This window comes from Parasteatoda tepidariorum, chromosome 4 (assembly GCF_982258835.1).
Source record: "Parasteatoda tepidariorum strain Cologne lab strain chromosome 4, Ptep-v5.0, whole genome shotgun sequence".
Taxonomy (NCBI): Eukaryota; Metazoa; Arthropoda; class Arachnida; order Araneae; family Theridiidae; genus Parasteatoda; species Parasteatoda tepidariorum.
This window is the reverse complement of record NC_141758.1, coordinates 8,158,819-8,183,197: the sequence shown is the minus strand read 5'-3', so window position 1 is coordinate 8,183,197 and position 24,379 is coordinate 8,158,819. Positions and strand designations below refer to the sequence as shown.

Genomic DNA, 24,379 nt, shown 5'->3' with positions numbered 1-24,379 from the left:
TGTCTGCTCTTTTGAAAATAATACTCAAGACAAAAAAATTATGATCTCAACGTATTGCATAAGTTGAAATGTATCATCTTCCTACCACGACCAGTGTAGCAGAGAAGTGGAGGCACATCGTGACTTTAAAAAAAATCCTGATTATTATGTTATTCAATTGCATAAAAACTGTAGCTTGTAGAGAGACAGGGTTCGCATTACGCATACGAAAATTTAACTTCGATTTTATCTTTCAGGGATGAGATTAGCTAAAAGGCAAAAAAGCTGAATTTCCACGATAGTAAAATTTACGCAAGCGCAACCCTTTAACAATAAATTCCAGACAGTTTAAGGTAATAAATAATGTGTTGATATACAATTGTGTACTAATCTATTATTATATAAATGATTACATTGATACTCAACATTTAGTGAAAATAAAAATTACCAATTGAAAAAATAAAGCTGGAAATTATATTCTTCCTCAGTTCACATAAGAGACAATTTTTACTTGAAAAACTACCTGGTTTAGCAAATTAAAACTACTGAGAATATACAATAATATTTCATTTCTTTTAATAAATACTGTTATGTGATTTACAGCAAATATATCAGTAATATTACTTTTTAAATTATATTGGAGAAAAAAAACTTTAACAATGAACCGAATCATTACGTTCATATTATAGTCCAATCTAACTAGAGCCCTCTAAAACATATCAATAACAGTGAAGTAGAAATATATAGTAGCTCCTTAACATACAAAAATTGCTATTTTAGTTTGAAAAATTACATGACAATCAGCAACTGTTTAGATAATTGTTTTTTATTTGATAAGAATTTTGCATTTTATAGCATAAGTAACAGCAATTAAAATAAAATTTTGATGATGAGTTAATTAACTCTTTTTCCAAAAAAAATAAATAAATAAATAAAATAAAATTAAATCCCTTTTTAAGTGATTGCTTTTGTTTGCTATATCTTTTATGTTTGCTATATTTAGTCGTTAGTCCATCTCCAAACATCTTGAAACAAATCCTATTTCTTCTTCTTTGCAAGCACAGAATGTAAGTTTTGAATATATTCCCTTCCAGTTTCTCTGATGTTGTAACACTTACATATACAAATAAACGTCGTTAAAAAAACAGTCACCTTTATAGTAACTAATTAAAAAAAAAATTTACTTCCTACAAGAATCGCGATAGTTGATCTTAAAATTGCGTGAATATGAATAACAATTATGGATTTTGAAATCACATGAATATGAATAACAATTATGGATTTTGAAATCACATGAATATGAAACTAGACATACGATTTTGAAAATGAGAAAATACAAACTAGGATTTAGAATTTTTAAAATGCGTAAATACAAATCACGATTCATAATTTTTAGATAGCGTAAATACGAATCATAATGCATAATTTTTAGAATGCATGAATGCGAATCCCAATGTCTTATTTTAAAATCACGTATAAATACGAAAATCAATGTTTGATATTATAAACCACATGAGCAAATCAAGACATTGAATTTTAAACTTGCGTGAATACGAATCGCTACATAGGTTTTTAAAAAGGTGTAAATACGAATCACAATATCGGATTTTTAAATCTCGTAAAAAAGAATCGCAATGTACAATATTCAAATCGTGTGAATAAGAATCGCAACGTACAATATTCAAATCGTGTGAATAAGAATCGCAACACGCAAATATGAAAAGCTATGTTTGATATTAAAATCGTGTGAATAAGAATCGAGATATTAGCAGATTCCAGGCTTGGGACCCCTAAAAGGCTTGTCAGAAGCAGCGTCGTTTGAACTACAAAAATCGGATCTATCTGGAGGGCGGGTAAAAAATTCAGAAAATCTTATCAGCTGCGAGTAAAAGGGGAGAAAATAGCTAAAATGAGAAAGGATTGGTGGCTATGTAGTTTGAATTTTCTGTTTCTCTTTGAAAATTGGTGAATTTTCTGAAAAAGCGGAATAGTACTTATAAAAAAAGTGAAATTTTTAGAAAAATCTGAATTTTTGATAAAAAAAGAAGCTGAAATTCAAGAGATAAAAGTGAAATAAGCGGAAATCCGCTAAAAAGCGGAAAAATCTCATCCCTGATCTTTATAAATGACCATTTTTCAACGATAGATATATAGTATAACAACCTGCACTTCCCTGGCAATGAACATTTTTCAAACCCCCATCCAAATTTCGATACCAAAATATCTTTAGTAGGAAAACTAACAAAACAGAATGAATTGTTATATGTAATAAATAATTTGTTATTTTGGTGAACTTTAAAATGAAACTTTTGAAAATTTTATTACAAAATAAACATGACATAATGTACAATTCAATGAGTATAAAAGAACAATTTCAATCCACTGTATGGCAAATTTGTTGCATTATAGTACAGCACAAATCCATCAATTGCAAAAATTCATCTGCACCATCGAGTAAGCGTTTATCACAAATCTAAAACACAAAAAACTTCCACTCAATTTTTATAAACAACAAAATTTAAAGAACTTAAAATAATTTATTCAAAAATAAAGGCTTATATTATGATGCACAACCTTTTGCAGGGGTGACACAGTTAAAAACCCTGAAAATTTTATGTGCAAATTGATATCAAGATATCAATTCATATACCAAATATGCTATCATAATTAACATTTTTGAACTAGCATTTATAATTGAATTATCTAATAATGAAGAATATCACACAGTAACTAATTCAAGAAAAAACTTACTTTTTACAAGAATCTGCTATATTGGATTTTAAAAATTGCATGAATATGAATCGTGATATTGAATATTAAAACCGCGAAATTTAACTTTAAATCGCGATGCATAATTTTCTGATCGTGTGGTTTGGTTTTTAAATCAAGTATAAATGCCAAAATCGATTTTTGATATTACAACTGCGTGAATATGTATCCCTATATTGGATTTTAAAAATGTGTGAATACGAATCGCAAGATTGGACTTTAAACTCGCATGAATATGAATCGCGATATTAGGTTTTAAAAACGAGTAAATACAAATCCAGATATTGGATGTACAATTTTTAAATCGCGTGAATAGGATTAGCAACATGTAACTTTTAAATCGGGTAAATACGAAAAATCGATGTTTGATGCGCGAAGGCAGGGATAGTCTGGTTGGTAAGGCATTGGCTGCATATCCAAGAGTTCGTGGGTACGATCCCCGTCGGCCGAAGACTCCCCGTGTAGTAAATAGTGACTGATGCACGTCAAATCTGTCGAGTCGCTAAGTCCTCCATGTTCCCATAACAAATCAATACCCCTGGGGGTACTGATCCAGGAGTTTCCTTGCCTTCTGGATTGGTTCAAAATTAAAAGGCTATGGAGTGGAACATTAGTAGTCGTAAACCCAAAATTGGGTCGGCTGTTTAACAACGGATGTATAAGAAAATAATATTGTGAATAAGAATCGCGATATTCGCAGATTCCAGCTCCAAGCATTCAAAATGGTTTGCAGCTCCAAGCATTCAAAATGGTTCGCAGCTCCAAGTATACAAAATGGTGAAAATCAACAGAAACCAAAAGAATCAAAATGGCGGTAGAATGATGTACATGATCGCGTCTTGTTAACGGGATTTAGCGAAATTTCGTCGGATTATAAGTTTTCCATTCACGAAAGTCCGCAAACCAATGCTCTTGCCATACACAGAATTCTGTGACATTCACGGAAAAATCACAAGTCTTGCCTCTAGATCTCAGACAGGAATACAATATTGTTCCTTTCAATTTTATCTTTTCTTATAGTTTTAGTGCAGAGATGGTGAACCTTTTAAGAGTAGCATGCAAGTTAAATTATGGTTTATTATTTTCAGTGTTCTGAGAGCCAATTTTATATTTATTTTTGAAAATAATCTTTAAGTCGCTACTTTGATTTCAAATTATGGAATTATATTGCATTAAATAGAAATCAAATAAACACAGCATTTTAAAAAATATTTCAGCTAAGGATACCTTAAAGTTTGCTCCTTTCGTACTCAGAAATAAAATAATAATTAATGTAATTACAGTTTTTAATAGAAAGGAAACTAAAATCAACATCACAATTTCAACTGTTTGGGTCATAATTTGTTGTCTTTATTTTTATTTATTTATATTTTATTGCAAAAGCACTTGATTCTACATGATTAGTTTCCATGCAATGCACATGCATAAGATAAGAGCAGTGGGGAAAAAATTACAAAAAAAAACAGTAATCAGGGTACTGTTTGGAAGAAATTTGGGTCCGTTAATGGACCCTTCACAAAATATCTTTTCATAAAAACAGACCCTTCACAAAATATTTTAACTTAAAAACGGACCCTTCACAAAATGATTTTTCTTTTAATCTGACCCTTCAGAAATTTGTTTAGCTTCATTGAATAAACACTTCCCAGGTCAGAAAACAAGAAAGATGAATGTAAACGAATTAAGTTTTGCCTTTGGCAGATGATTCTTTCATTATTCGTACGAAATGAATATTCTGCGTTCAGCAGTATAGGCTAAATACCAAATATTTGTATGTTGCATCTCTAATTTAGAAGCAGCAATTGCTGCTTATTTTTGAAAATTTAATTTTTTTTTATTATAATTTTACGTATAATTTCACAGTGCTGAGCATAATCTTGTAACTATCTACAATTTAAAAACTTCTTGAAAAAGTTTTTTACAGCAATAACCGGACCCTATTTGAACAAATTCATAAAAGAGTTAAAAGAATTCATCCGAGTTAAAAGAATGTGAGTAATTTTTTCGCAATTTCACAAAAACAGGACCTTTCACAAAATGTCTAGACAGACCCCTGGTAATGAACTTTATATTTATAACAATAAATACACTATGACAAGAATAATAAAACATTAAAAACTAAAGAAAATCAGTCTATGGACGTAAACTGTTTCCAATATTATTTAAAATGGTTTTCTTCTTTTAAAGAAGAAGATCTAGCTAAATGGTTCTTGTCCATTTCGAAATTTTGCTTTCCTAAAATGCACTAGGAGCTAGCAACTAGAACTAGGTGATGTTAAGTTTATGGCATCGCGATGCATCGTCACGCTAACATTGCGATATTTTGATGCATCGCGATGTTTGGTGCATTAATGTTTTACATTTGGTACTGCGCAAATTCAAATTCTTCCTCTTTCTGATTGATTGTTCGATTGAGGCAATTATATTCATGAAATAAACTCAATCCGAGTTACACCTCTCTCCATTTCAAAATTAGCTCATTATTACCATTAAAAAAAAAAGAAAGGAATACATAAAAAAGTAAAACGAATTCTGGAATAAAAGTAAAATATTAAGAATTCGCAATTAGTAAGTAGCATTGTTTTCAAATGTATTCATTGTTTTCAAATGCGTGTGTAGTCATCGATGTCAACAATACTTAGAGAAACATCGTACACATTTCAGTACTTCACAATTTAAAATGCAAGGAAAAATTGCCAATCCATTATTGCGATTATTGCATAACATTGATATTTTCCGATGCATACATTTATTGCCCAGTCTTACAAGCAACTATCATATAGTCTTAATTATTCATAGTATTTTAGGCTAGTTTGATAATTATTTAGAGCTATAATTTAGTTTTAATGATGCGACACAACTAATTCGGGAAAAAATGTGTTTTACCAACAAAAATCGTCGAGCTTGTTTTTCTTCTTTTTCTACCATTTTCTATGGCTCTTACACATTTCAAATGTTGTATTCCTAAACACTGAAATTCATAATTTGGAATATAGAAAAATTCTACGTATCATTTGTTTCAAAAAATGTTTTTAAAGAAGCACTGAAATGTGAAATGTCTATAAATCAAAGGTTTCACAGGATGTATGTGTTGCATACTTTTAAGACTTCACTTTAATTACAATTTTAATTACATTCATACAAAACTAGACTAAAATTGGAGAGCATCGAAAGAACGAGTTCAAATGCAATCCAAAAGGAATTATGAAAGCAATTTCAGGGGATTGATAAGCAGGACAATATATATGGATTCTGGAATGGATTATGGATTTAAAGAATGCCATACAAAAGCCTAACCAGAAAAAAAAATGAAACAAAACTAAATAACAATTACTGTTAACAAATCAGAAATTTTTCAATGTAACATTTATAAAATTACTTACAGCTAATTTTTCACATATAGCAGATTTCTGTTTATCATTTAATGTGTCATTAAATACTATTTCATCGTGAAGTTGATTTATGAGTTGACCAGCAGTATATCCTTCATGAGATAGTGTCTGAAAATATTAATAAAGGCTTTATTATATTAGATATATTTGTTTTACTTTTTAAATATAGTGACTTTACAGTAAGAGATTTCATACTGACTTAAAGCAATTAGATTTAAAATGAAGAAATTAAAAGAATTTTTTACACTAGTCTGTTCTGTAATTTTCCATATACAGTACAGAACGCGCTATCCGGAAATCAGAAAACTAAAAAACCGGAACGAAATTCGATACATTTTCCCGCCATTTTCAAAAACAAAATTTTTTTTTCCTCATGGGATTTTAGGATTCTTCTTTCTATTTTGAAAGATGTTTACCTTACCATAATTTTGGAAATAATCATTAGTGTATTACTTCATCGTTTTTTCTTCTTTTTAAGATTATTTTCAAATTTGTTTTTTTTTTAGTTGTTTATTAACAGTAAAAAAAACGGCTTTTTGTAACGATTCAGAAAACCGGAAAAATCAGTTATCCGGAATAGCGATGGCCCCGACCGTTCCGGATAATCGGTTCCCTACTGTATTTGTGACAATACCGTGGGACCTAGGGTATAGCATGGCCTGAACTCCCAGTTACAACATCCCAAACTTGAATAATACATACATAAACAAGATAACAAAAATCAAAAGCAGTCTTATAAAATAAAATAAAAATAGACAAGAGAAAAATAAAAAGCTCTGGTAGTGTCTGAAGGCTTAAAATTTTGCAAGTAAAATTTAGAATATAAAAATATTAAAATATACTTACGCAGACAAAATTTTCTAGCTTTTCGTAACTATCAGATTGACAAACTTTCATCAAATCTTTAAGCCATTTGTTGGGAACAATCTGTTAAAAAAACAAAATATAAGAAATGTATATATAGTGAAAATATAAACTAGATAATCAATACATTAAAAGCAAACGCTTTAAATTAATGGAGTACAAACTATTTTTTAAGTTCAAAAAACTTTTTTCAAGTCTTGTTTTATTTCTTCAGTACAAAAATTAACAATTCATATTTTTTGTTGGGCTAAAGTAGCTCTGGTTGACGGTAAAATTCAAATCATGCATGTGAATGCTGTTGTTGTTGTAGGCAACGGGTACGATTGTTCTTGTTTTTCAGTGATGCCATCTATGGCAAAGAAAATAAATTTCTGCCACACCCATTCGTCACACCTGTTTATAGGGCAAACCCATTCATCCACAGATCGTAATTTTGACTTGAAGCAGAGAATGATCAATCTCCAATTTAGTACCCTCAGAAGTATAATTTGTTAGGGGAACATGGAGGACTTTGTGACTTGACAGATATAATGTGTCCGAGTCACCATTTACTGTACGGGAAGTTTTCAGATGGCTGGATTCGAGCTCTTGTTCTCACAAACATGACTCCAGCACCCTGTCAGCCAGGCTATCCTGGCCCCCCTTTGAATGCTCACAAATAACTTTCTCTTTAAAAAAAAAATAACAAAGAATTTTTTTTAATTTCCAATGGCAGGGAATACAAACAATAACACAGAGGAACAATAAAAATAGAAAATAACAAAAGACTGAAGTCATCTTCCCAAAAGCTCTCTGGCACGCCAATATCTTGCGGTCTCCGAGTCAAGTCCGTGGAGCCTCCTACAGCAATGGAGGTGCTCTCCATTCATTGGTGCTCTAGAACCACACAGTTGACACCGAGGGTGGTCATAAATACCTATACGATGCAGGTGTTCTCCTAGACAATCATGACAGAAAAATAACAAAGAAATAAAATGCAATATCAAAGTGTAACTCACTCCACTGATATCAGCAACATCGGTGGCTGTTATTCCATCCTCTCCTTTTAAACGATGAGCGCTTTGCAATAGTGTAATGGCCTTCCTCAGATCTCCTTCAGAATATTCAATAATGGAATCAATCACCTGCAATGAAAAATAAAACTTTCTATTTACTTTGTTAAATTCATTATACAGTTTTTTCCTACTTTAAACTTTTTTTTGTAGATTAGTTTAATAAATGATACAACTCTTAACAATATATTTATTAACAATTTTTTATAGAACACAATAGATTTTATACAACACGATAGATTCCCTAATGTATAGTGTGGCTTTCAGGAGAACTCCTTCAGACATTATTCCGCGTGGTGGGTACTGTAGCTACGAGAAAAAGTCACTTCGAATAGGGGTGTGGGGTAAATAGCTTTGTCGTGATCTTGGCATGGGTCAGCGTGAGTAAACCAATCAACACCTTCATTCCTCCATTGCACTCCCATTAGAAATGTGCTCTCGCTTGTTACCATAACAGCAACCAGCACCAGACTTCTAGTCTGGAGGAGTTTTCATCAAAGGGGCACAGTAAATCCCATAGAAGATCTTTGTTTCCATAAACATATGGAAACTAATAGATCTTAGGAGATTGTTGCAGTTTAAAACTTCATATGCAAAAATATTTCTGTATTTTGAAAATTTGATGATTGATCAGGCTTTCTTATTCAAGGCTCCAACTCAATTTCAGAAGGAAAAAAAAAAGTCACTAACTTGTCCAGGTAAATCGGGTAAATTTCAATGGAAATCCAAATCATATTTTATTTACAGCATGCAATTTTTCATCAGAAAACTTTGATTTTTATATTTGTAATGTTAAATATTAGATTTTGTAAGTAAAAACATAGAATAGAAAGAGAATGGAAACATGGAAAATTTCCCTAAAAAGTGGAATTTTATAAAATCATTATAATAAATATCAGAATTATTCAACTCGAGTCTCGATAACCGATTACTGTTACTGACAATTCTAAGACTGGTTATTTTCCAGGTTTTTTGCAAAAAATGGCAACTTCCCCTGATTATTGCATACTCTTTAGAATTAAAATAAAATTCCCTAACAATTCCAGGTTTTCCCTGACCAGTGGGAGCCCTGTTATTGTATGAGTCTGCAAATTTACACAATACCTTTCGTAATTAATAAATTATAAGACATAAGGGATATAGGAATTTTAGTGCATTTTTCAGTCAATATGTTCAGTCAATCAGATTTATGACATCACACTAGAAAATATAGCTAACCTTTTCTTCCAACTTTACATTCTCTTCAGTGGTAATGTAGTTTAGACGCTGAGATAAAGTCTCTTTAGATAATGGCTTGAATCGAAATTTGGAACATCTGGATGTGAGAGGATCAATGATTCTGAAATTTATATTAGAATTCAGTAAATAAAAACACAATCAGTAAATAAATACAAAAATATCTATAAAAGGATGAAGATTCTTACCTACTAATATAGTTACATATTAGACAGAATCGAGTGGATTTACTGGCTTTCTCCATAGTTCTTCGAAGAGCAGACTAAAAAAACAAAATAGCACTCAACAATCTAAGAAACACAAATATCATACTTAGGCAACATACTTTCATTAAAAAAATTAATATTTAAAAGAATGTGGTAACAGAAATGTGTTATCAAAAAATTAAACATACACTCCCAATTTTTTTTTTCTTTATCACAAAAAGTCCCTAATTCCTCTTATTATATATTTAAAAATACAGTTTAATTATAACATGATTGAACAATATATCCTTGTAAGAAATTATTGAAATAGAAGTTGATAAGAAAAATTTTTATTAGCTGGATATCTTTCATTTTATTATTAAATTGAAAATCAATTGTTTAAAAAATTTTTTAAGTCATGACAGAAAAATAAACGGTACTTTGGGATTATCTTGTCAACCATTTTTGTACTTTGCGATAATCCCCTTGATAATTTTCCTGAAACTCGATATTATCTTCAAAAGGTAGCTTCCGCACCAATAACAGCAACTTTTTTATACCCCGTCAACACAGCGGAACTACCCAAAAACACTTGGATTTGTACTTAAATGAATTTATGTGGCAATGACTGCGCAAGGATAATGACTTGTTCATTTGCACTTTTAAAACTATCCAGGACTTTTGGCCACCCAAATGATTTATAATAATATATATGGTTAGATTCAAGAATAATTAAATGTGTAATTATGAAAAAAAATAGAGGCTTTTGCTTTGCTTTAATTCTTTTTATTGTGTATTGAACAATCACTTAACATTTTTTTTTTGTTATGATTTTATTATTATTTGATAAAAACATAACTGTTCAGAAGGTTTATTTTGGAAATTGCTTTTCATTATGATGGTGCCAAAGGATTTGCGCATTTTTGTGAGCACTGACTAATTGTTCTGTACTGTATTGGAGAAGTAATAAAAAAAAAACAAATCAGCATTTAAAAGAGGAATTAATATAGAATATATTACCTGTGCAGCATTTGTCATTGAATCTGCTTCATCCAATATTACAATTTTAAAAGGTGGACAAGGTCGACCACTAAAAGAGAAACCAGAGTAATATTTAAACAATATTATTGTAATTTCCAATTTTGAGAACATAACTCAGTCTAAAAAAAATTTTTATTCGTGAAAATAAGTTTTGGTGTCGTTTACACTTGCTTCAAATTTTTAGTAACTCTCATAAGTTAAAAATATTTTTAAGAATTAAAAATTAGGATATCACATGTGTAACACAATATGTTCTGTCTGTAACAGCTAGTTTTAATTTAAAAAAAAAAAAAAAAATTACACTTCGAAACACTTTTAAAATTTGGTGTAAGTGTTAGTAACACCAAGACACCTTTTTACAAAAATTATTATAGTACTTGAATTTTTTTTAATTGTGTCATCTGATTTTAAATTTAATTGCATATAAGCCTATAGCTCATTTCCATTAAAACATTTAAAAAGGAGTAAAATTGAATGATACAATATATTAATTTATTTTAAAAAACAAAAGTAAATACCAATTAGTCAGGTAAACTACTTTTCTCCCTATTATGAAAATGAATTCAACACATATCCCAGCATATAAAGTGCATTACAATGATAAATTACATCATATAATATCATCACTTACTCGGGTCGAGTTGCACTAGCAGTTTGCTGAGCAAATGTTTTTACTTTATCTCGAATAACTTGTATACCACGCTCATCTGAAGCATTAAGTTCCAATATCCTAGTCTTAAACATGTCACTAAATAATAAAATATTTGCTTTAAAATAGTTAACAGAAAACAGTATTCACAATAAAACAGTTCAAAAACAATATTCACATTAAAACATTTGTGTATGAAAACGCAGACAGATAATTTTTATCAAATACGCACATAAAAAAAAAAAAATGAACAAAAAGTTGAAAATTGACATAAACCTTAAACAAATATATATTTTTTACAAACCCAAATATTTCTCTAGACAGAGCCAGTATAGTTGAAGTTTTTCCAGTACCAGGGGGGCCATAGAACAGCAGATTAGGAAGCTAAAAAAAAATAAAAAAAATTCAAATTGCTTTAAAGTTTTTTTGAAAAAAATTGCTTAAGAATAAAAAATTTTTGAATACTTACATCAGGATTGGCTAAGCTCTTTTTTAAAACTGCAACTACTTCATCTTGATAAACAACCTCGTTCATGCATTTTGGACGACTAAAATGCAATAAAATATAATGTAAAGTGATCTCAAACATAAGAATAGAATTAAAAATTAAGGAAAGAATATTGCCTACATTATAAGCATTGCCTTAATTTTGTAACCTGAACAAAGAAAATAAAACATCCTTAAAATCAACAGAAATATAGATTTAAAAAAAAAATCTGCTAAAATCATCCAGAATAATTCCTGGTCAGCAAGTTACGAGATAATTCCAGGTAAGTCTTTTTTATGTTTTAAAAATACTTCACTAAAATGAAAAAAATCACAGAGGTACTCTAAACTATCCTCATTGGAATTTATTTCTAGATTATGAGTTTATTGTTTTGTTTTGTTTTTCAAAAAATTATTTTTGAAATGGCATGTTAAATTTCTGTAAAGCAACATTAGCCTTAGTTATGATACGTTTTTACAAAGATCTAGGTCATAACTGGAGTTTTTTTTTCTTTTCCTTTGGAATTACATTTAATTGTTATGAAATATATTTTGATAAAATGAGATGACCAGAAATACATAAATTAATCACAAATGCAAACAGATATTTTTATAGTTTCAAAAAATATCTGAATTTCTCTCTTATAAAACTCAAATAAGATGTTTTAGTACATGCATCTGAGACATGTGCATTAACCTTAGGAGATCAGGAGGCGTCGACAATTTTAAGAAGTATTTGTTATGGAACTCATGTGGGGAAGGCGAACAAATTTAGAATTATGTAAGATCATTAAAGAGTCTGATATTGTGAAACACTTAAGAATCCAACTGAAAAATTCGAAGTGCTGAAAACTATTCTAGCCAAGCCTATAGGAACCAAATGAAGCAGCAGACCTTGGCTTAGATAGATAGACAATCTCAAAAAGACATAGACAGTAGGAAAACCAGAAAATTGGAGGCCAGTTGACCAACGGAGATATGCCTGAAAAACACTTATAAAGAAGGCCACAACCCACCCAGGGCTGTTGTGCCACAAAAGAAAAGGAAAAATAAGATTCTATTTTATTTCAGAAAAGCTCCAAATAATTTTATACAAAAAAAAAGTCATTTGGTCACAGGGATATATTTCTATAATGGTAACTGCCATTACCAATTATAATTACCAACGCACGGAAAAATTAACTGACAAAAATACACAAAAAATTCAATTATTTAAACAGAGGTGTCTATGAGTATTCTTTGAATTGGTGTCCTCCTCTAATATTTTTGTGATCTTGGTCTTGGTGCAGTTACCAATAAGGAAATTGTCTCAGTATTAGAAATTATTACATTTTACTTCAAATAAAAATCATTTGTATATTATTACATGTATAAAACTGTTTTAAATTTTTTACACCATTAAAATAATCTACATTGAACATAAATTAACAGATATTAGTAAATCATATACAAAAATGTAATTATGTAATGTTATAAAATGTAATTATGTACAAAAATGTAAAAATACAAGAATTACTATTTTTCCACCCAAGGAGTAGGTCTTTTTGTTTTCTTAGATGTGGATGCACTTTCATCATCTTTAGATGTGCTTGGTTTCACCTTAATTGATCCAGGTTTGTAACCTTTCAAGAAAGCTTCCATCTGCAAAAAGTAAATGTCCTATTTTAATTTAATATGGTAAAAAATTTAATAAATTATAATTTTTTATATATAAATATTATTTATAGACAAGTGTTAATATAATATAAAATCTAGGTATTAATTTATGTCTTCATTCATTATAGAGAGACCTAAAACCTTCTCTTTAAGATCTTGATTCAGCATAGGTTAAGTAAGTGTTTGGTTGATTGCTAAATGAAAAAGTCTTGAGAATAATTGCCTTTTCTGAGAAGTATCATTTATTAATAAGCGATGCCTGATGGCCCAGGGGATAGAGCACTCGCCTTCCGACAAGGAGAACCGTGTTTAAATCCCAGCAATGGCTGGTCTATACAAATTCTGCATCCACCCTGCACCGACCACAATGCTGACGTAAAATATCTGCAAAGGTACATGGATCATAGGTTAGAGTCCTCTTGCCATCAAGCTAACCATGGGAGTTTTTTATCTCCATGTAATGCAAACACAAATTTCCATCAAAAAGTTCTCAACGAAACCAGATTTCTTCCAATGCTTGATCCAGGAGATTGGGTTCCGAATTACGAGGCTACAGTGTCGAACATTAGTAATAGCAAAGCCGAAAAATTGAGTCAGGTGCACCGTTACGGTTATAAAATAAAATTATTAATACAAAATTCTTGATTTGTCTAGGCTTTATTCATGATGTTTTACTTTATAAATTTAGTACAAAATATACTCTAACCTCGTTCGGATATTTTTAAAGTTAAGAATTTTTCAGAAAAAATCTGATATATTAAATTAGAAATGTAAAATTCTAGAAAATTATTGGGTATATTTCTGTATTGTGACTTGTCATGCCAACAACAATCAAGGGGACAAACTGATTTAAAACCAGACATTTTTCTTAAAAATTGAACTAATAGAGGTCTCTCTGGAAGTTATACCCTTTCGGTTGATCCCATTCGGCCATGTCCAGTTTCTTGCGGGCAGATGCAAAGACTTGACAATGCCACAGATCACAATACGATAAATCGTCCCAAATCACGAAATCTAAAAAAACCTAACAAAGAATCGCATTTTCTAAGATGTGTCAATATTCTGAAAAATCCGAAATTTAAGATCTAACGATTCGTTTGACTTCTTAAGAAAACCAGGGGTCTGTCTAGGTTTTTCTGAGAGGTACCTATTTTGTGAAAATTTAGACATAATTTGTGAAAAATTAAAAATTATATTAAAAAATCAACACAAAAATATGGATTTATCGTTTCTTAAGGGATACAAAAATAAAATTTTAAGAAAAAGTATTTTGTGAAACTTCTGGTTTTCCTAAAATTGAATTTGAGAAACTACCGTTTTTCCTCAAGTTGAATTGGTGAAGGTACCGCTAAACGGAAGTAAATTCGGCCTGGACAGACCCCTGAAAACTATCAGAAATTTTTAGCAGAAAAAGTGGTCAAATGTTTTAATGAAATGGACGAAAGTAACAGTCAAAGTATGATTTTGAAAGGGGAGACAAATCAACTTGGAAATATCAACAGAAAAATAAGCTGTCTAGAGTTTGAATTTTAATTAATTTTTCAAAACTTCCTTTAAAAAAATTTTACAATTTATAAACGTATTTAAAAGCCTATTTCTCTTCCTTTTTGCTCCTGGTGCAACATGAACTGCCTAAGTGAACTAAAATCCTTCACTGACTTCCAAGCGATGAAAAAAGTTCTAATATTTATAAAATGGACTTAATTAACTCGTCTTCTACAAGAATAAATACAACAACTTATTTTGGCAATCTACAAAATGGATATCTAACAATTATGCTAGATATAAGAACTGAAGAGTAAAGAGCTGACACATAAAAAAAAGGAATGACTTATTCTAAAATTGGAAGATTTATTTTAAACACAAGAATGACTAATTTTTTTTAAATAGCTGAATTTAGAATAAAGATAAAATAAAAGTTTTTAAATTGATCAGAATATAAATAAACATATACTTTAAATATCCAACCTTGAATTAAAAACAAACCGCCAAAATATTTATTTACTTTTTAACAATCAATAAAGTTACAGTTACACAAATAAATAAATATTGCGACTGAAAGCACATATTCTTCAAAAGAAAAAAAACTTTGATGAAAGAACATTTAAAAGAATTAAATGTAAAATAATTTAAATTGATCAATCGAAAATAAATTAAACAGAGCATTTAATGAAAACGAAACTTACATTTATAAGCATTTTTTTGGCAGCAGACAGTTTTTTATATTTATTTGGTTGTTTTAAGAGTTGATGAATGATGGATAAGCAGCAGGCAGGTAGCAGGTAAACATTTGTAATTGTGTCAGTCCTTGAATGATCTTTTTTTCACCTTTCGTGTGTGTTGATGCGTGTGAAATGATTAATTAGTTAATGAACTTATTTAAAATCGTTGCGGAATTCTGTATTGTTATATTGGATTATGATTTGTTGATACGTACGCCCCCTTTCTTTTCTTTTATTTAGAATATATAATATAGTAATTATTTGAGACTCAAGTGATCCTCCTATTTGTAATAAATTCATTTTTTAATTAAAATATTACATGGCTTTGTTTTTATGGAGTTTTTTTTACCCTTCATATTTTTATGATGTAAAGTTTGATGTTGTGTCAGTATGGTCTGAATTTATGCAACATAAGTAGATGTTCACTGGTATGTTTTATTGGTTATATTTAACTCTCAAATGTGTGCATTCTTTCCAAAATCTGACAGTTAAAAATTTTGTTAGAGAATACTATGATCCATTTCATCTATGAAATTTCACCTACAATCATTTAAGTTTTTTTATTTATTCATAAGTAGTGAGGTGGTTTTATTGGAATCGCAACTAATATTGATATTCCTTCATTTATATACGGAAAAGTGTTTTTTATTTTACCTAATCCATGAAATATTATATTTTGAGCAGTGTAGTAATTAATGAATGCATCACTACTCTTATAGATTTATTTATTTCTAATTTGTTCCACCATCTATCTCAATATCATGGGAGTGGCTTTATTGCAACATCAAATAAATTGTTATTGCTTCATTTGTAAGTAGTGCCATATTTGTACCTGAGCTAATATAATCACCAAGTTTTGACAATTTCTGGACACAGACAACTACAAAAAAGCATTTACGGAAGAGGACCAAATTGAAGGGTGGGTGAACCTCTACATGTATTTTTTTAACTTTGTTCCCTAGGCAATTATAGTTGAAGCAAACAGGTACCAATCATAGATGGGTTTTTTCTGTTTTTTCTTTTTTCTTCTTTTTTTTCAAATTAATAAGAAGAAAAATTTAGGTATATTTCCGAATCGTGATCTGTGGTCAAGGTGCCAAATAGAAACTTTCAAATTCTTTGAAAAATAAAATATGTAGAATTTTTGCCCGGGGGTTATGAGTTATATCTTTCAAGTTGGTCCCTTGCTCTGATGATTTTCTTTCAATTTTCTCCCTTTCTGTGTTTTTTTTTTTCTTCTTCTTCAAGTTTCTCATGTGCAGGAGCCCAGAAGTTGCCAAGACTTGACGATTATTCTGTAACAAATAAAGTTCTGCTTTTTCGTGTATTTAGAAAAAAATAGTTAGTTTTCAAAAAAAAAATTTCTACCAATGTATGTTAACAGGATCTATTTTCATTCAAGCAATTTAAAACCACACATCTCAGTTCTTATTCACATAATTTAAAATATTGCATTGTAATCTATATTCATGTGATTTGAAATTGGACATTGCAATTCATTAATCACATGATGTAAAAATGTCAGATCGAGATTCAAGCAATTTTCAATTATCCTTGGCTATTGATATTCGTTTGACCTAAAAATCGCACACTGAGGTTCGTGTGTGCTTAAAAGGAAAAAAATTTTGCATCTATATTTTTATTAATACATTGATTAGTATATAGTTACATGCTTCTTACATACTCTATTTTCTTGCTCAAATTTCTGACATTTTTTTCAAATATTTAAATTTAGTGTTGGGCATAGCATTTTTTAAATTCTATTTTCAGCATTTTTGATTTCATACATAACTCCTCCCTGTATTTAAATCTGTAAAATATTTTTAATTTTATGACTCCATTGAATTTTAACCTTTTAGCTAGGTTATAACTAGCAAATATATAAGATATATTTCTCTAGGGACAATTGTTAATTAAAAACAGATTCATTTAAATATTTTCTTTCCTTAGCTCTTAACTAAAAATATGTTTTTTTCTGTTATTTTTTATCAAAATATTTATAATATTAATGAGATAAAATTAATATTTTTCAGGTGATTTTTTCTGTTATTTGCCACAATGAATCCAGAGGCAACTGATACACAGTGGTTGTTCGAACTTCTGCAAGAAGTACAATTGGAACAGTTTTATTCCAAAATCAAAGATGAATTACAAGTCACCAGGTTATCTCATTTCGACTATGTTTTATCTTTTGACTTGGAAAATATTGGGATGGGTAAACCAGCTGCACGGAGGCTTCTCGATGCTGTCAAAAAACGTAGAGCTACCATATGGAAGAAGAATATTTTAAATAAAGTAAACTATTGTTTTATTATGCATTTTTTATTAAGCTTCACACAGGGCTCAAAGCTGTCCTTAATTTCCTTTAAAAAAATGTCCTTTAATATCCTTAATTATTAAACATTTTAATAAATGTCCTGAAATTTTTGTGATTTTCCAAATTTTTGTTGAAGTTAATAGGAAGAATAAATACTATTTATCTGAAAAGGAATTGAAGAAATTTCAAAATCAAAAATTATGTTATAGGCCATGAAAGTAAGTAAATAACAAAATAAACTAAAGTGTTCATAGCGCATCAAGTACAATATTAATGACTTCCAGTGTTAGAGACAATTACCCTTTATGTAATGGCATAAAAGGCAGCATTCTATGTTTAAGAAATGTATAAAAAGCTCTTATCTCTCTATTCTCCTCCTATCACTATATCATGCTGTTTTTCATAAAAGAATTCTTGTATTTTGCTTCTACTTAAGAATTTTCCATATTTAGATTATTTTCTACTTTTTTTGTTATTATTTTTTCTTTTTTAGTTATCAGAAATTATATTTTACTTTATTAGAAATTGAAGAAAAAATCAGAGGTTTTTTTTTTTTTTTTTTGTAATGTTTCTTTTTTTGCTTAAGTTCAGAAACTACTAAGACTATTAACAAATCTATATCTGTGACTTCATGCTGAAATTGCTCCCATTAGAGAATCAGCATCTTTAATTGTGGGGGCAATTTTTTCCTTAATTTTTATATTTCGAACTTTCAGCACTAAAACTTTAGCGGTCCATTGCTACCACCTTAGGTATTCATTTGGCAGTCCAGAAACTTGATATGGTAGACTAACTTGAGAAGAAGAAAAAAAATTACAATTACATGCCTTACGTAATGGTGCACATCAAAAAGTGTTAATTGCCATTTATAACTCGGCAAAACTAATTAGGTTCATTGCCTCATAATGATTAAAGATTAGTGTTTATTAAAGTTAATTGAAAAGTAGCTAAAATAATACAGTAGAGAACCAATTATCCGGGATGCTCGGGACCATCGCTATCCCGGATGTCTGAATTTCCCGGTTTTCTGGATCGACCAAAAAGTGTCGTTAATCGATGTTTTATCGAACCCGAATTACAAGGAAAAAATGCAATGCATAAAGTAAGAGAAAAAAGGAAGGTACTCCTAACTTTAAAGAGAAAAATAACATTTAAAAGAATAAAAAAATTTGCAAGTTTAGACAAGAAAAACAAGATTAAAAAATACAAAATTCTGATATTTATTTTTAAAAAATAATTACAATTCCTAAATTAACTAATATAAACAAAACCAATGGTTAAATAATGCAATATATTTCATACCTAATTATACGGGGGAAACGATAAAATAAAAGGAAAACTTATTAATCTAAATAGAAACACTTGAAAATTATCGAACCGAAACGATAGTTAAAAAAGGCACTAACATAAATATTGAAACCCGGAACAAGGCAAGATCAACAGAATTTAAAAAAAAGACTAATGATAAAATTTATGAATAAAAAGAATTAATTTATTGAGTGCGAAATTTATCGGGAGAAGGAAAAAAAATCAAACGTAGTGGAATCAGAAAAACAAAACTGCAATCTGCTTCATAAAATAATCGTATGTTTAAATTAATAAACAATTCTCCTTTTATTTATTTATTTTTTGTTGATAAAAACACGATATTTAATTACAGCAGATGTGATTCCACATCAATAAAAACTTGCAAATGATACCGCACTTGAATTTATTCAGAAGAAAAAGATTTTATTTTTATTAATCGATGTCAAATAGATAAATATATTTTTCTCTTTCATCTTCTGTTCACTGATATGCATGCAATGCATTTCCCCCCCCCCCTCATAAATTAAACAAATAACAAAATCAGCATGTCACACCCTTGAGCTTGATTGACAGCCTAAGGGAGAAAATAAAACATTCCTCCCTTCCCTGCCTTCAAGGTCACGGAGGAAATGACGTTTCTCTGGGTAAACGGGGAAAAAATTCTCCCCTTCCTTACATTTTCCTCTACTCAACTTCAAGGATGAGTTCATTTCCGCTTTTTTTTTTCATAATCGTTCTAGTTTAAAATGGCGGGAAAAGCGATCAAAATTTTTCCCGGTTTTCTGGTTTCCCGGTTATCTGGATACCGGATAAATGGTTCACTACTGTATTAGTAAAAAGATTCAACACACAGATTGAAATGCCAAGACTAAAAAAGTAAATAAGGAAAACGGAGAAAAGTAAGAATGAACAAAATTTATGTTAAAAATTAATTATCTAAAAATTATAAAATTCCAAATAAAGTCAATTCTCAAAAGCAAAGCAAAGAAAAGTTTTTATACAGTCAAACCCCACTATAGTGAACCTTCAAGGGACGAAAATTTCGGTTCACTATAACCGCGAGTTCACTATATCCGTTCTGCAAACAATTTTAAATAATGGTTTCAATCTCCTTTTTATTATACATTATTTAAACAAATGTCCAATAAAAGGAAATGCAGAAATGACTGAAAAATAATACGTAGTAACAAAAAATGTGTTAACTTTCTTTTATTTTTTAGTACTCTTCGTCTTGTGTACAAAAAAATTAGTAATCTTTAGGTGATGCGGGGAAAAATTTGTCCATACATCTGCCTGGGTTGGCCTTTGTTTAGGGATGGAAAAGTGAGATAAAAGAAGCAAACTAGAAAAAATGCTTATCGCTACGTTCCACTCTATAGATCAGGGATGGCGAACCAATGGCACGCGTGCCATTTATGGCACGTGACACAATATTTTGGGCACGCTACCGATCACAATTGTTATTGCACTATGAATTGTTATTACACTATGAAGCATATGTAACAATTAAATTGAAATTCACAAAAAACAAACAAAATATTGAACAATTATTAATGAAAAAATTAACAATTAATGCTAAAAGAAACAAATTATAACCATAAAAAACAAGCTAACAATAAATAACAAGCAAAAAAAAAATCAACAGATCTGCTTAAACTAATATCTTACAACCTAATACAGTACAGAACCCGTTATCCGGAAATCAGAAAACCGGAGAACCAAAAAACCGGAACGAAATTCGATAAATTTTCCCGCCATTTAAAAAAATAAAATTTTTTTTCCTCATAAGATTTTAGGATTTTTCGTTCTTTTTTGAAAGATGTTTACCTTACCATCATTTTGGAAATAATCATTAGTGTATTACTCCATCGTTTTTTCTTCTTTTTAAGATTATTTCCAAAAAAAAAATTTTTTTTTAGTTGGGTATAACATTAAAAAAACGGCTTTTTGTAGCGATTCAGAAAACCGGAAAAATCAGTTATCCGGAATAGCGATGGTCCCGATCGTTCCGGATAATCGGTTCCCTACTGTATAAGTTATTTGTCATCTAATCTGCAACAACAGAAGTCCCACTGATGTTGCTTAAAGTTGAATTACGCCTATAACTGAGAAATTGCAAAATTTATTTTTTTTTCAATGTAAATAAAGAGTTTTGAGTTGATAGTATTTAGAATTATTATTTTCCCAATAATCATGAAGTCAAAATTATTTGATGGCACGTCTGTGACTTCATTAAACAATTTTTTTGGAAAAAATGGCACGTTAGTGTACAAAGGTTCGCCACCTCTGCTATAGATGGTTTTAAAAATCAGTATATGTATTTATTTTGAAGTAGAAATTTCAAAATTATTTTTAAAAAAATGAAACAAAAAAGTCAGTCTAAGACAGAAAAAAGTTCATGATATCCAACTTCCTCACTTTTTTAGTTCACTATATCCACAAAAAATAACATTATACGTGAACAGCAAGGCACGGGACTGAACATTTCGTTCACTGTATCCGGGAGTTTGCTATAAACCGTGTTCACTATATCCTTGTTTGACTGTATTATTAAAATGTTTTGATAATTTTTTCTATGGAAAAAAAAAATTACAGTTTATGCAATTTTTGAATCTATACTAGCGTATGTGATAAAAATAATAAAAATTAAACTATATTAAAGTAGTAATAATTTATTAAATAATATTTTCGATCACATTTGTAAGCTTAAGGTAATCATGTTAATAAATAAATTTATATAAGTTATATTTTTTTTGCAGCAAAAAGTTTTATAGCATTTCTTTTTTAATTAAAATAAAAATTTCCACGTTGCTGCCTGAATCCCCCCCCCCCATTTGCTTTATCGAACATATTCTATATCCCTGATCCATGCTATTTTGAATTGTGAGGAATGAATATAATCGACTATTACTAATTCTTTTATATTTAAAATGTAGATATATCTACACATGTGATCTTTCAAAAAATTATCTACTTGCACAACCAAATTATCTACTTCAATTATCCACCTGTTAGAGCCCTATTTCATTGCAAGAAAAAAATATTTCTTTCAGTTATAATAAGAATTTTTAAACAATTTGATAGTTACTTTAATTGTTTTTATGTCTTTTTTTATATTACATAAACTTATTAATTATGTATCATTAAAATTATTAATTATTTATAGTGTAAATTCTGTGTAAAGCACCTGTAGTGTCTTATTAATAGTTCAATTACACCTTAGATTTTACCTTCTGGAAAACAGGATAAGTCGTCCAAAGGGCCTCCAACTCCTGTGTCACCCACATCTCCTCCAAATGGCACTCTCACCTGTTTGATCAATGACAAAGACTTGAAACTGCTGAATAAATTAGGAGATGGCTCCTTTGGTGTTGTCATGAAAGGAGAGTGGACCACTGCTCCTGGTTCTTGTGTAAGTAATTGTCATACACCAAATATGTCGGCTCCACTAGAAGCCACGGTGATCCCTCGAAACTTAAGCTTCAAGTATATTTCTATCAGTTTAAAAGTTTATTCTTCATTTTTTTTTCTAAATAAAAATTGCTAGGAAAATTTAAAAACAATGCTAAACAACTGAGAAAAGAAGAGCCTGATTAGTTAATTAAAATGCTGAAAATGTCAGATAAAATGAATTACAGTACCTAGAGTTTGATGTATCTGCTGAAACTATTGATCTATACACCTTATTGGCAAGAATAAGCCAGGGTGCATAGCATTTTTAAAAAATGCTGAAAGGTGCTTTTTTTCCATTTTTTAAAAGCCCTTAAAGGTGTTTTTAAAAAATGCTTAAATTTTCCTTTTTAAAATGCGATATTTTTTCTTTACCTTGTTGATTTTCGTCACAAATTGATTTTCACATTGTTCTATTCAAGGTTTTCACAATTAATTAAACCACAATCCATTTTGGCGTACCTTCTGGTACCTAGTCTATGAAGGCTGAAATCATTTTATGTGTTTCATGAAATGCTAGCGGGTTCACATGTGTGTATACGGAGCAGGATTCAGTGGTAAGGATTCTTGCACTCTCAATTGCAACTCTAATGCATTTTGCGAGAGTTTCTCAATTTCAGGCTTTATTTTCCGCCCTCTGAAATTAAGCGGAAACATTTTTGCTCATCACTGGGACCAACTAAACATTGTAAATTTCTTTTCCTAATAGCAAAAAAAAATTTTATTTCCTGTTCTTTTGATTAGTGCACATATCCTAATTGTGATATTCTTTTAAAGTGCTTAAAATTTTTTCTCTTGAGTGCTTAAGAGGTGCTTATTTTTAGTTGATAAATTTGGCTATGCACCATGTAAAGGTTTTGTAATAAAATTTATGGATAAGGATAGAGCATAACTAAACTTATACTAAGGTTTATGCCACTGGCTACTAAATTGAGAAAAGTTGATGAAATCAGTCTGGAGAACTAGAGACATTTTTTCTGGGTGTTTGTAATCAGCCTGAACTTGATTGTTAATTCTAAGTTTGCAAAGCAAAATCGTGGCGAAAACTTGCCTGGAAGAATATGTCTGAGGCAAAAGAAAAAAAATTGCAGCAATCTCTTTACACCAAATTTTTCTCTATAAGCATATTTTTAATCCAAACATTAAATAATATTCAAAATATTATCCATATAACAGAGCAGTTCTCTCTTTTATGAATTTTTCAAACTCTTATCCTTTTTGTCTTCAGTTATTTTGGAAATTTTTCAAACGCTTTTCTTTTCAATACAGTTATTTTTGAAAACTGCAACTGAAGGAATTTCTGTGCAGGAAATTCGTTCTCGCACTTGCCAGTGCTTAGAGCCACTTGTCAAACTCATTCTAACGATGACACATAATACTAGAATTCTATATGCTGGATTGTTTGTTCTTATTTTAAACTCTCTTTTGTAAATGTATTACTTTATTTTTAATTATAAATGATTATGTTTAGAAATAGGTAATTATATTTATATATTTTTCAAATTAAACTAACTAAAAATTTTATTATATTTACGTAATTAGTGTGAAAATCTCTAACCTTAGTGTAACAAAATCTTCTCTAAAATGAATGTTTAAACTCCAATAAGTTGATTTCATTATAAAGATACTCCACTGTAATTTATTTGCAAAAGTACATTAGCTTTTAGATACATAGATGCCGAAAGATAGCCTCAAACTGAAACAAAAAAATTTTGTCCCTCTCTGAAGCCAAAGTCAAATATCGACTATTATTTAAAAAAAAAATATTGGGAT

The 24,379-nt window shown here is 29.7% G+C and overlaps 2 protein-coding genes across 5 annotated transcripts in view; one reads left to right on the top strand and one right to left on the bottom strand.

Moving 5' to 3' along the window:
• Positions 1-2,280: 2,280 nt before the first annotated feature.
• LOC107439251 (replication factor C subunit 4) lies at positions 2,281-15,396 on the bottom strand. Of its 2 annotated transcripts, none has more exons than XM_016051773.3 (12): positions 15,278-15,396; positions 13,170-13,294; positions 11,637-11,715; positions 11,472-11,551; positions 11,150-11,266; positions 10,498-10,567; positions 9,481-9,554; positions 9,275-9,395; positions 8,003-8,128; positions 6,987-7,067; positions 6,132-6,248; positions 2,281-2,452 (listed from the first exon to the last, which is right to left on the bottom strand). In XM_016051773.3, exons 2-12 carry the CDS (start codon positions 13,292-13,294, stop codon positions 2,354-2,356), a joined length of 1,089 nt encoding a protein of 362 aa, XP_015907259.1. In that variant the 5' UTR covers positions 15,278-15,396; the 3' UTR covers positions 2,281-2,353. The 2 variants fall into 2 exon arrangements, with proteins under 2 accessions (XP_015907259.1, XP_015907258.1); XM_016051772.4 differs by having other exon boundaries at positions 15,264-15,387.
• Positions 15,397-15,472: 76 nt separating this feature from the next.
• The window catches only part of Ack (activated Cdc42 kinase), a 32,575-nt gene continuing 23,668 nt past the window's right edge, over positions 15,473-24,379 (top strand). The window contains exons 1-3 of one of the 3 annotated variants that reach the window (XM_043043524.3): positions 15,473-15,591; positions 17,565-17,826; positions 22,380-22,568. In XM_043043524.3, the coding sequence (XP_042899458.2) occupies positions 17,590-17,826; positions 22,380-22,568 (426 nt within the window). In that variant the 5' untranslated portion in view covers positions 15,473-15,591; positions 17,565-17,589. Of the gene's footprint in view, positions 15,960-17,564; positions 17,827-22,379; positions 22,569-24,379 lie in introns of all 3 variants that reach the window. The other 2 variants (XM_043043523.3, XM_087160596.1) reach the window with 2 other exon arrangements.